Genomic DNA, 14,226 nt, shown 5'->3' on the forward strand with positions numbered 1-14,226 from the left:
TCAAAAATATCGAAGTAAAACATGTAGATGTAAAAAATATCAACTTAAAAATATATATAACTTAAAAAATATATATTAATAATATTAATATTTTTAACAAACTAAATTACATTTAATATATATTTTAACTAAATATAACAAATAAACTTAATTAAAAAAATATAAACACACAAATATAAAAATGTATACATCTACATATATTTACTTAAATATATTTTATTAACTATTATCTTTATTTAATTTCTAAACATTTTCAATTATATACAAATAAAACATATATATATCAATAATTTAAAATAAAATAAAGCATTCTATAATTAATTAAAACATTAAACTATTAAAATAAAAATAAAACATACATTTCACAACACAATAAATACAACTTTAGGGAAAGTGTTGGATAGCGGTGGGATACAATTACTATTCCCACTTAAGTGATTGCAACAGCAGGGAAAAATAGGATAGCGGACGGGTGAACATTAGTATTCCCACTCCAGTGAGTTCAACAGCAGGGAAAGTGTTGGATAGTGGAGCGGTAAAATGTACTATTTCCACTCCAGTGAGTGCAACAGCAGGGAAAGTGTTGGATAGCGGAGAGGTAAAAATTACTATTCCCACTCCAGTGAGTGCAACAGCTGGGAAAGTGTTGGATAGCGGAGGGGTAAAAATTACTAATCTCACTCCAGTGAGTGCAACAGTAGAGAAAGTGTTGGATACCACACCAATAAAAAAAAAATCAACATTTTTAAATAAAATGCTATTTTCATAATTAACATAATTAATATTGAATTTAGAAATATTATTATTAAAAAAGATAATAAACATTCATTAATTACACATTCTCTAACACTATAATATCCACAACACACACCTAAAATTAAGTACACAATTACAATTAATAATTACGCATGAATTTACATTAATAAACAAATAATTAATAATGTATGATTACAAAATAAATTACTTCCCACCCTTTCCACCATTTACACCTATAAACACCACAACACACACCTAAAATTAATTAAACAATTACCATAATGAATTAATAATTATTTTAAATAAATTAACAACCAATTATCAAAAATTATTAATAGATTAATTTACACTTTTAACTCTATAACATCACAATTATACAAATATGATTAAATATAAATTATTCAATACATTTCATATAATCAAATTACTTCCCACCCTATTCCCCTATAAACCCACAACCCGCTACGGAACTAAAAACGCAAAATTAAATTAAAAAAAATGATTAACTACTATAAATAACATGTATATATTTAAATTACTTCCCATCCAATTCCCCTATAAACCCACAACTCACTACAAAACTAAAAAGGCAAAATTCAATTAAAATGTTTTTATTAACTACTAAAATGTTAACACATATAATAAAAATACAAACAATTCTCATACAAAAAACAAACGGAACACACATATAAAATATGTACTGAAATACATAACATTAATAAAAAATTCGATATTTTTACCAACTATATTTTTACAAACAATATTTAACACTTTGATATTTTTTCAATCGATATTACTTACCTAAAAATCGATATTCTTGACCACGATATTTTTCTGTCAATATTTCTGGCCCACAATATTTTTCTATCAATATTTCTGACCCACAATATTTTTACATCGATATTTTGGCTCTGCACCGTACGGTTGGCACTTAGCTGGAGTGTTACCGGCGTGATAAGAGTATTAATGTCCCAGTTGATACAAAAACTAGGAAAATAACAAACATACATGCCATATGTTGAGATTGAGTTTGTGTGACATTTTCATGTTTTCAGTGTACTTATGAGTGACATTCAACTACCAAATGTGTGACACTTAGAGTGACACTTTCTCATGAGCAAAACTAAGCAGTGAAGTCCATTGCACATCCTCCTCACCTCACCGCACATGATTTTACACTTCCTTTCACCACTACAGCTGAGCTGCTTGCAGTAGCATGGACAATTTATAACATTCATTGGTTTCTCTGTACAGACAGTGTACAATTACTAGGCCATTGTAACTTGGCTAAATAAACACCTTTTATCACAATTTAGAAGTTAAAATTCAAACTCCTGACCTCTGTCTATACAGTACTACCACATTAGTATGATATCAATCTCAAGCAGCACAATGACAGACATCACTGACTTACACTCTCAGGGCCGGCATTAGCAATGGTGGTGCCCAGTGCTACAATGACCACCTTGTCCACAGATTCCCTCACTATCACGCTCCACCGGTGCCCTGCATCTCTCCCCAGCCCCTCTCTCACATCCATATAATTTGTTTTATAGGGCTACTCATACCAGTTTAGGCTGTCAGAACACTTTAATTCACACACACATTAAGCAGAGACAATGAATCATACATGTGTAAATCAGTCTAGGAAATGGCACATAAGACAAAGAGGATTACAAGATGTGTGAATCACATGTCATCCATACTAGCAGACCATGTGTTAAGAGTGTTTGACTGGAGAAGCACAAACACAGGATTTATTACCAACCACAGTGGTTGGGGTTGGCTTTGCTAATAGGAATACATTTCTACCCAAACAAACCCCTTTTAGCAACATTAGGATAATGAAAGCCTGGGGAAAAACATAACATTCTAATCTTTATATGGAGTTTACATGATGCTGAACTCTTTGATGACAGTGTATAGATCACTGTGTTATTAGGTTATTACAACTAATGAACTGCAAGTATCAAAATCATCTCTGAGATAAAAGCAATAACCCACTGCGCTATCCACTTACAATGCAGTTCCATCTGCATGGTACACATTCTGCAGCAGGCATTTAATTAACCTATCTATGCTAGTTTATCATGAGTCAAAACTGCTACTAAAATGTAGATCTCTCTCCAATAGGAACATTAATCACAACAGTTATGTCAATCTTCACTGGACATTTTATTGTAGCCTGAAAACTGCTGGGCACACAACTGAACTCTGCAGAGTCCTTTCTGTAAAGATGAAGGTCAGTCAATGTCAATGTCAATGTCAGATGTTTTTATATAGCGCGCTTATCACCAAAAGGTCTCAAGGCGCTTTGCAGAGGAAAGGCATTAACCTACCAGGGTGAAGCACATACACAGGAACTTATTGGGGAAAGAGCCACGTTTTTAAGCCCCTTCGAAACTCCAAATGGTTGGAGAGGGGCAGAAGATGTGTAGGTAGCTTATTCCATAGTTGGGGAGCCACATATGAGAAGGATCGACGTCCATTCCTGGACGTCCGTACTCTAGGCTGAAACAACAGAAACTTAGAGCTGGAGCGCAGTGCTCTGGTCGGGTTATACCAGGCTAGTTTTTTTATTAGATAGGAGGGACCGATGCCGTGAAGAAGTTTGTAGGTTAAACTTAAAATTTTAAAATGGCATCTTTGGCGCACAGGGAGCCAGTGTAGTTTTTTGAGAATAGGTTTGGAGGCAGACCTGGGAGGCAAACCCAACACTAGCCTTGCCGCCGCGTTCTGAATAGTTTGTAGTTTGGTTAGTAGGTTCTCATTAATGGAGGCAAACATGGCATTTCCATAATCGAGCCTACTAATAATCAGTCCCTGGACCAGGGGCTTTCTAGCTTCAATTGGGAGCCAATTAAAAAATGTGCGCAGTTGTCGAAGAATACCAAAACAGGTCCCGGCAACCTGGTTGACATGAATCTTCATTGAAAGATCCCGGTCAAGCATGATCCCTGAATCTCTTGCAGCTTCTTTAGGCTCTGGGCAAGGCCCTAGATCAACGGGCCACCAGTCCTGCGACCAAAAGGTTGTGGCTTTCCCAAATAGTAGGATTTCAGTCTTACTGCAATTGAGTTGAAGCTTATTATCACTCATCCAGTTTTTAATATGTGTCAGACATTGTTTAAAACGAACACAGGTTTCATGGGAGTTTGATCTGCAGGTAATAAGTACCTGCGTATCATCTGCGTAAGACACGGTGGAGAAGCCATAAGATTTTATTATATGGGCTAAAGGACAGAGATAAACATTAAATAAAAGGGGTCTGAGAATGAACCAGTCAGTGATATACATGAAGGTATGGTGACAGTATAAAGTTTATTCAGAAACTAGCAAGTTCACAGGTACAAGTCCTGCCATGGTATAGTAAAAACTGCCACCGCCTCCCATTTATACAATACTCCCCAGGGTTTGAAAGATGTTCCGCCATGCGAGCCAAACCACTGCTTAAACTCACGAGCCTGCATCTTATGAAATAGACAGGAGAGTAACGCAAGGTGTCCTGCTCCTGTCTACTTCACACAACAACAACGCACAAGCAAGACAAGAATGACATGCTCGTGCATACAACACACATTCCCCTTTTACATTTTTTTTATGTTAAGACAAAATCCTTGAACTTCAAGGGTGTTCGTTGTGACCTAGTACTTCTAGGGGCAACCATGACCACATCTGTTCCAGCTAAACCAGTGGACATGCCCATTCATGTGTTCTTCAAACACTCCTTTGCAGACACATCCCAAAAAAATTACCTCCTGAATTGTCACAACAGAAAACTCCACCCTCAAATAGTGACACCCTGTTGAGATTCCAGACACTGCCCTATCCACTCATACAGCACTCCTCAAAACTTCAATGACACGTAGGCAATCTGGCCAACCAGCAAATACCATAGTTTTAGACAGACATGTTGCCAACCATCACCACTTGCCTGCTTCCTGCTCCTTTCCTTCTTCTTGAATCCTCTATCATTTACGCTTTGTAATCCCCCACTCTACTTCTAATTCCTTTAAAATCCACTTTGGCTATGTTATCCTGCATTTTTACTTTGTTTTCAACCACTAATCTGGTGCTGGGTTTACGTCCCCTCAACAACTCAAGGGGGCTCACAGAGATCACAGAATTAGGTGAAGTCTGACAAGCTAACATCATAGATTGCAACTCATTTCTCCAACTCAATCCACCTTTCACAGATAGCTGGGTAGCCTTCTTGACCATGTGGTTGACTCTCTTAACATGGCCATTTGCTTTGGGGTGAAACACAGCAATTATCCTATGCTCCACCCCACACTTCTCCAAATAACTTTCTGTAAACTTACTGACAAATTGGGATTCATTGTCGGTTACTATTTCTTGGGGAATTCCCTCCCTGCAAAAAACTTCATCCAGAAATTCCACCACAACCTCTGCAGTAACATCTCTCACCATTTTAATCTCGGGCCATTTAGAATAGTAAGCAACCAAAAGAATACAGAAAGCATCTTCTTTTGGTAATACTGCAAACAGGCCAATAATGTCGAGACCCAACTTCCACCAAGTTGCCATGGGAAAATCCACGGGTTGCAGATCGGTAGACAAAGCCTTGGCAAACTTGTCACTAGACACACACTTCCCACACATCCTCATCTAGTGTTCCACTGAGGCATCTACCTTTGGCCACCAAACATTCACTTTAACACACCTCCTTGTGCCTGATATACCAAGATGACCATCATGTGCCATAACAACTATAGTTTTCCTCAAATTAAAGGAAGGAATTAATTCAGCGGGCACCTTCCTTTCCTCAGGCAACCCATCCTGAAATACACTATAACACTGTTCATTTCACCATTCTTCTCCATCACCTCTTCCCATTTAGCTTCCTGGACCATATACAGACCCAAACCCACCAAATTGACATCCTGCATAGTAAATGCTACTTCACATTTGTCCCTATCTACCTCCATATGCTCACTTCCAGGTAATGGTAAATTAGACATGCTATCAGTGTGCATATTAAACTTGCCTGGCACATACTCCTACTGATACCGAAAACTCTGCAGATGAGAAGCTAACCTGGCTAATATCTCAGACATTGTACGCCCCCCCCAACCCGGCACCATCATGTGCACAAGGGGCTTGTGATCCATCTTGATGATGAATTTAGTCCCCCACAAAAAAGTCCTAAATAAGTTCCGCTCCCCATACGCAGGCCAACAATTCTCTCTCAATCACTGAAGAGTTTTTTTCAGCATCTCGCAATAACCCTAGATTCATATGCCACAATCCACTCCTTTCCATTGTCCCTCTGCATTAGCACACCACCCAAACCACAGTTACTAGCATCAACCATAACAACACATTGCTTCTCAACTATGAAAAGTTTGAGACATGATGCATTCACAATCAAGCCCTTCAACACCTCAAACGCCGCAGATATGTTATCGGTCTGTTCAAACTTAGCATTCTTTTCTAGCAAACACTTGAACTGATTCACTTTGTATGCATAGTTGGAGATAGACTTGGCATAAAATTCAGTCATTCCAAGAAAAGCCACTAACTGCTCTTTGCAATTTGGAACTGGAGCTTTGTTAAAGTTTTCCGAATGGTTGCTCTTGGGTTTCATGCCTGTACTGCTGATGCAATGTTCAAGGTACTCCACTGCCCATTTTTTGAATTACCAGTTTTCTGAATGTAGCGTAAGCCCCTTTGATGACAAGGCCGTCATCACCTTCTTCAAATTGCGTTCATGCTCTTCAGCATTTTTACCAAACACCAATATATCATCTTGGAAAGTGACAGTACCACTTAAGCCTTCCAGTTTCTCCTTCATTAGCCTCTAGAAACAGAAGCCACGCTAGCCAACCCAAACAGCACACAACAGAACCTAAATAACCCCTCTGGAGTAATAAATGTTGTGAGGTTTTTGGATTCCTCATCTAAAGACAACTGATGGTAGGCACTAGCCAGATCTAAACACAAGAATACCTGTGCAGCTGGCAAAGTGGTCACCATCTCATGAAGATTAGGAAGAGGATGAGCATCGACCCAGATGGCATTGTTAAGGCTGCGCAAATCAACACAGAGCCTCAATTCCCCTGAAGATTTAGTCAAAACCACCACTGGAGAAACCTGTGCTGAAGATTCCACAGGTTCAATAATATTCTTCTCACATAAGTCTTGCAACATTTCTTTAAGTTTGCCACTGTGTGGCAATTATATAATTCTTACCCTCTGGCGCAAAGGAGTAACATTGTCATGTAACTTGATACGGTTCTTAAAACCCTGATACTCCCCCGATTTGTCACTGAAAACACCAGGAAATTGTTGCTTCAGCCCCTGCACAAAATCAGAAACACCACTTGCACCAGCAGAATTTTCACATGTGACATTGGTGGAGGACCCAATGGTGTACTCAGGAGGATCAGGTCTCAGGTCTCATCTGACACCCATTTCTTCCTGATGTGGCCAACCCAACAAAGACGGTCCACTTTTAGCCACATACATTTTCCCATAAGTACGGCACCTGCCAAACTCTATGTTGGCCCAAAAATAACCTACTAAATCAATTTTATGGCCTCTGTAAGCACCCGGAGAAACATCAGGTTGTAAAATATTTTTGCTAGGCCATTTCATTTTGACCAAATCATGGGCAATGATGGTATACCAAGCACACAAGTCCACTAACACCCATATACCCACACCATCTACTGCAATGTCACATGAGGGGAATTTAGTTACACCTTTGCCTCCACTTATATTCAATACAGCGTTGATGTGCTGTTCGTATTAGTCATAAAGGGAATCACAATCATCATAACTTTGCACAACATTCACTCTCCTGGGTACTGCTCTGCACACTCTCACAAAAAGCTCACTTTTCTTGCACCTGGATCACATCTTCTCTATTGCAGGACACATTTTTGAATTACCCAAATTACTACCACATCTGTAACACAATAATACCCCACCTTTTACCATCAGGTCTTTGCCATTTGGTTTTCACCTTCGGTTTTTGCAAATTCTAATTTTTGGCACAGAAATTGTCTTTGACTTATCCCCATCATTAGATACAATATGGAACTCACTCTTCTTATTACCCCTTATTCCCTGTACAAACTTTTCCGAATGCTCAATTGCCTTAGCAATTTCGATGGCCGCATTAAGTGACATAGTGGTTAATAGCCTTTCTTGAATATTCTTATTATTAGTTCTCATTAGGATTAGGTCCCTTAATACCTGCTCATACACAATATGTTCAAAATCACAAGTCACGGCAAGGGACCTAAGAGTGGAAACATAAACCTCAACGGATTCATCAGAGTAAATATGAGCTTTTCCTTGACCACATTTATTTATTTTCCATATCATAAAGATAACTGTTTAGATGCATATTGGTACACCTTAATGTTACCTGGATTTACCACAACTGCGAGATTCTTAAAATCTTTTAACCCTATCCCTCCCAAACAATGTTTAAGTAGAGCTAACATGCTCTCTGGTTCGAACTCCTTCCCCTTCAAAACTTCCACATATGCTAAAAATACAGCCTCCCACATTTCCCAGTCTATGGGAGGCTCGCCAGGAGCTGTGAGAAATGAGGGAGGTGGAGCAATGCAAGACATGATGGTACACACCCTTAATATGACTTGCTATTGCCTACAAGACTAGCAAACTAGCATATGTGCATAAAACAATACACAAATAGCACAAAAGTCATGCACAATACCAAAAAAATAAGAAAAGAAGTCACTGATGTCACTCTAGCAAAGATGTGTGTATCACCGTAAAGAGACATGCTCAGATGCTCTCCATATGATGTGTGCGTCACTGTTGGCAACACAGCCACCTCAATGACAGGAGACTACTCCCCTACACACTCAGCAGACACAAATGGTGTGCATGTCACCGTTTGGAAACGCACTCCAGATGAGGAACAACCCGCTGCCAAAACTGCAAAGCTTTCGTGTACAACCGGCCTGCAAACCCAAACCCCAGCGGCAATGAAACTGAGTCCACCCACCAGGATACCTAACAAACGAATCCGCCGGAAGCTGGGTGTATCCATCAATCGCATGCAGGAAACCAAATATCAATTAGGAAAACTTCCAAATTTCTGGATGCACACAAAGCAATCTGACAGCTGCACAGTAAAACAACAATGAACTTCCCTGGAGAAATAAGAACCAATGAGGTTGAAGCGTCAAGGTGCACAACCAATGGCAGATCCTCATAAAATCAGGAAATGATTACTACACAAAACTTGTTGCTCCACACTAGTAAATTTGTGCCCGATCATTGCCAGAGTAAAGATGAAATTCGGTGACACAAATGAAGGTATGATAACAGCATAAATTTTATTCAGGAGCTAGCAAGCTCACAGGTACAAGCCAAGTAATGATATGGTACAAACTACCAATGCCCCCCATATATACAACCCTCCACAGGGTTTGAAAGATGTTCTGCCACGCGAGCCCAACCACTGCTTAAACTCACAAGCCTGCATCTTATGAAATAGACACGAGTGTAACGCAACGTGTCCCACTTGTGTCCGCTTCACACAACAACGCACGACAAGCATGATGCGTTAGAGCATACAACACTTTCCACAGCAGCACCCACCAGTTTAGCGCCAGGTGCAGCCGCATACCATCTGTCATATTTGATCTCCCTCAAAAGTCGACCCCTGCATGCATCAATAGGGCTGCCTTGCCCGCAGCCGGAGCTCTGTAGTTTGAACTACTCTCTGTCTAGTAAACTTAACTGGCTGCAGTTAGATTTTCATTAACACTTACCGAAAGCAGTTTTTGAAAGGAAATCGTGTTCTTTTCTATTTTAAAAGTAATGCTGCATTTTTGGCTTCCTGTATTACCCAATGTTCTTATGTGAAATAGCAAGTGTGCTGGGGCAATTATGGCCTTATAGTCCAATAACGCTGTTTTGCAAAAACAGACAGTCAATTTACGGAGCTGCGCTGAACACTGCAACTTTCTATAGCACTAACCGTCCACAAAGTTTGAAAGTGGGCCGCTTGTAGTGAAATCAGTTACCAGTAAAAACATAATGATTACGGTCTAGCATGCAATTAGAACCAACTATCCAAGTTAAGCCAGCATCATTCTTGCAGCTACACTGGGCTCACGAGGCTCTAACCTCTGCTGCTCCTGACTGAGTCATTCTGCGGCTACTAAGGACAAGACATACAGGGCAGGCTAGCATTAAACTGTCCCATCCAGCTGTTCCCGGGGTCACTGCTGACAGGAGATCAGCAGGTCATAGACCAACACACACAATTAGCATGCTGGAAGATCCTGCAGCCACACATGGGTTTTAAAGAGGCTGGGCAGGGGGCCTGGCAGAGGGAGCGCAAACTCTTTTTGTGCACAGGAAAGAAACAATGTATCCCTGTGTGCCATGTAACCATGACAATGAGCCCTCCAGGCCCAGCGCAGGAAACCTAAATACCTTCGCAGGCAGAGTCCGCGTGTTGCATACAAGGCTGTTTTTGGAGCGCCTCATGATCCCCAAAGGAAGTCAGGCAGCTACATATGCATGACCCATCCATTTTAATGTTGTGATGCGGACACCGGCATTAAAATGCGTTATTCTAACTCCTGATGCATGGTACTTGGCAGGCGGTGAATGAAACTTTATTTTCACCCTTCTCATTACATACTTACAAAAATAATCATCGAATAAAGCAGTTTAAAAGGTAAATACTAAAGCTACCTTAATAACCATCTGGCTGATAATTAAACTAAATAAAACAGAAAGGGCATGGTAACAATTAGAATAGTTGATTTTGGTTAAAGGTTGAAGTATGCTGGGCCTTTACAGAAACTTAAAACGTGAACAATCGCAAAGAGATGATAAACGTAGCGCTGAAACTTTTCAGACACTCACCCCCAGTCACAGATCTAGGTTGAATCCATCATCATTCTTTAGCTCACTTCGCCACCTCAGTTCAGACCCAGCTATATGCAAATCAATCTGACCCTGTGCCTCATGGGAACAGTCTAGCCTGAACTGCCAAACCAGGTCTTCCCTGAACTAAAAACCAGCCTCTTGGAGCCAGTTTCTGGTATCACCTTTAATCAGTAAGGCTTGAATCCAGAGGCAAAGTGAGCAAGCGACCCACATTAGGGCATACCCTGCCAACTTAGGGCGAACAAAGCAAACACAAAGAGATGATGGACGGAGCGCTGAAACTTTTCAAACACTCACCCCCCCAGTCGCAGATCTGGATTGAATCCATCATCATTCTTTAGCTCACTTCGCCACCTCACTTCAGACCTAGCTATATGCAAATCAGTCTTGACCCTGTGCCTCATGGGAACAGTCCAGCCCAACTGCCAAGCCAGGTCTTCCCTGAACCAGAAACAAGCATCCTGGGACCGGTTTCTGGGTAACTCCCTTTATCAGCCAGGCTAGCTTGAATCCAGTGGCAACGTGAGCAAGGGACCCGTTGGGGCTGGACTGTTCCCATTGGACACAGGGTCAAGACTGATTTGCGTATGGCTGGGTCCAAACTGGAATGGCATGGTGAGCAAAAAAAAACGATGGATTTAGGCCCAGATCTCTGTACTGGGGTGAATGTATGACGTTCTGCATTCTGTCCATCAATTGTTCTTTTTATATTTTTATCTGGGAAAGGTGAAAACCTGTACTAATGTGTGTTCCTGTTTTGATGTATGTCTTTAATAATATTTAGAATGTGCCTTCACCTTAGGTCTGATAGAATCTTTGTACAGCGTGGATTCTTACTTTGTCAATTAACGTGACTGGAGAGAGAAGGATCACGTTTCATCTGGTTTCGTTTACGGTTTCTCTACCCGTTGTGGTTGCTTTATCATGACACAACCCTACTCTGAAGGTATACAACTGACTGATAGCTATTAGTCTAAAAAATGCGAGTGTGACTTTAATACTGTCTTTCCATTTGTTTTTGCAACCAGGTGCACAAACTTCCTGCAGACTATGCTTGCGCTAACCTAAGCCACCACAAACAGGTCAGGCGGAAGTGTTCGGTATAAACACAGCGCAGGTCAGGGATATTTTGTCACCGAATGCCCTGCCCTTTCCCACCTATGGCAGCGCGGTGACGCGCCTGGGAGGGCGTGGCCGGGCGCAGGGGGCGGAACCTGGTGCACGGGGCACCGTGCAGGAGGGCGGTGACGCCAGACATGGGGCGGGGTGGCGCGCGGCTGGGTTTCCAATGGCCTGAAGTTGGTGTGTGTCGGCAGGCTAGAATCTGAAGTCTGGTCATGGCGGAGGAAGACGGGGGAAGCTGGAAGACCCCCCGCATTTTGCAGAGCCTCAGGGGCAAGATATGTAAGTGTGCCCGGGATGGGAGAGGGGTATCTCCCGCTGAGGTGCGGGATGGAGGCATTGTAGTAGTCCCAGCGCAAATGGGGAAGTGACGGGCCAGCGGGGGAACAATGTGCCCCGTGTCAGCGCCCCCATGTGCCGCCAATATTTGCTCACTCTTTCCTCCCCCCCCCAAGGAGTGTAACGCGGCCCTCGGACCACCGGTGGGTGCTTCGGTGGAGGGACCAGGCAGAGGTGCAGCCAGGCACTGGGAGAAGGTGGGGGCACTTCCTGCCAGCGCCTGGCACAGCTCGCGCCCTCAAATGCAACTCCTAACAATTCCTTTCTTTCGTACTGCCCCTTAACGACTGTCCACCTTTCAAAGGCGCGCCAGTATCGTGGTGGTAGTTCATTTTTTTATTAGCCTCTTTTGCATTCAATTTGACCGTTTTACCAATGATGTTAACTTTTGTCTTACAGTTGATGTTCTCGTGCCACATTTGTGGAATTTTACATTTAATATGTTCTCGTATTAGAGGGCTTGTTCCGTTTACCAGCCCGCTTTCTTTCCAGTCAGCTGCATCATGTCGTATTCAGTCACTGCCCCCTCTTAATTGATCTGCCCTGAGAGCACAACTGACGTATGCATGTTGGTACTCATTTGATAAAGTATACAATCTGTGTGCACGCGAGGATGGCAGTGTTCACCTCATTCTATTAGATGTTTGGTGTACTGGTCCACCTCCATCATGGAGTACTTTCGTTTCAATGTATGAGGGACTATTTTACACTTAAGCAGTACATCCACTCATACAGAAGGAGTTTGAGGTTTACTTTCATAGGCAGGCTTTACAAACAAGTGTCTATTCAGATTTCAGGGCATTCGAGTCTTATTGCTGTTCTGAATATGGGGAGGTTGTAGTTGATTGTTAATCACTATAGGAACTTGATCGAAGCTTTGCATGCTCGCACACAAATATTATTTGCTGCTCTTGTGTCTTTGGGACAATTGTGTTCCATTCGTTCATGTTGTGTCTTAATTTCAATGCTCACCTGCCTCTATTCTTGCTTCCGTGGTCATTCTCTTTCCTCCTCTGGTGCTCTCTCCTTGACACTTTGGCCATCACCATTCTTACTGTGTGTGGGGCATTAGTTGAATCCTTGTGTCTCTCATTCAGTAACACATGTCTAGAGTTACCCACAACATTTGGCTGTATATCTGTGGCTGGACCACTTCCTCCATTGCCGATCCCCCCTGCCAGTCTTAGTGTCACAGACGTTGTCTATTTGTTTCAATCTTATTCTCAGTGGTCAATTCTTAACCTTTTGACTAATGTGGGTCCTTACTGAGTCACTACTGAAAACCAGCGACCCCAACCTAAGCAATTTCTATGCTTTGAACCTCAAAACTGTTTGCAAAACACAGAAATAAATATAAAAAAATGCAAAATTATTAAATATTTGATTTAATAAGCACACCAAAATATATAAAAATCAGTTTTAATGGGAAGGTCGGAACTTTTCAAAATCTGTTTTTATTTCTAAACGGCAAAGCTATATGCTAGACTAGCTTATCAATCAATTTGTTCTGTATTCGATCCAATAGGTAAGATCATAAAGCACAAATAAAAGAATAAAACAATATAAAATTCCAATTCATCTTTCATACGAGTTAATAGCAGCAGTTTTCTTTCACATATAATAAAAAACTCTTGTTGTTTTAATAGACCCAAACTGTATTGTGCAAATTTGCCGCATAATAAACCCAAAACTATTTACAACCCCACTTCCTCTTTTTCATGCACGCCTTTAAAAACTTGGCTACCAATAAGCAAACCAGAGGGTCAGACAACGATTTGAAAAAATAATGTGCCATCCGACATTGTTTTAAATTTTGGTGCTTTAAAATCGGGACAAGGTAGTCGTTCCTTTCTTTCTCATAGAGCCCGCAAAACTAAGTGTAGCTCAGTTTGAATGGAGAGGTTATCGCACAAGCAAATCTGAATGTTAATGTTTTTTCTGGGTAGCCTAACATCAACGGTATCATGTTCATGAGAAATGTTAATAATATGAATTTGTGTTGTGCACTAGCGACGTTTGGCAAGTCGGAGTGCCGTCCCTCTATCAAAGGCGGGCTCAGGCGATAGATACGAACTGCCTGTTTGTCCCGATTTGTTTCCA

General features: G+C 41.2%; 1 protein-coding gene across 1 annotated transcript in view; it reads left to right on the forward strand.

Annotated features, from left to right (window-relative positions):
- Positions 1 to 11,886: 11,886 nt before the first annotated feature.
- Positions 11,887 to 14,226, forward strand: part of RASA2 (RAS p21 protein activator 2) — a 555,017-nt gene continuing 552,677 nt past the window's right edge. Inside the window, exon 1 of the mRNA XM_078666395.1 lies at positions 11,887 to 12,069. Coding sequence (XP_078522521.1) covers positions 12,003 to 12,069 — 67 coding nt within the window. The 5' untranslated portion in view covers positions 11,887 to 12,002. The remainder of the gene's footprint in view (positions 12,070 to 14,226) is intronic.

This window comes from Lissotriton helveticus, chromosome 11, assembly GCF_964261635.1.
Source record: "Lissotriton helveticus chromosome 11, aLisHel1.1, whole genome shotgun sequence".
Lineage (NCBI taxonomy): Eukaryota > Metazoa > Chordata > Amphibia > Caudata > Salamandridae > Lissotriton > Lissotriton helveticus.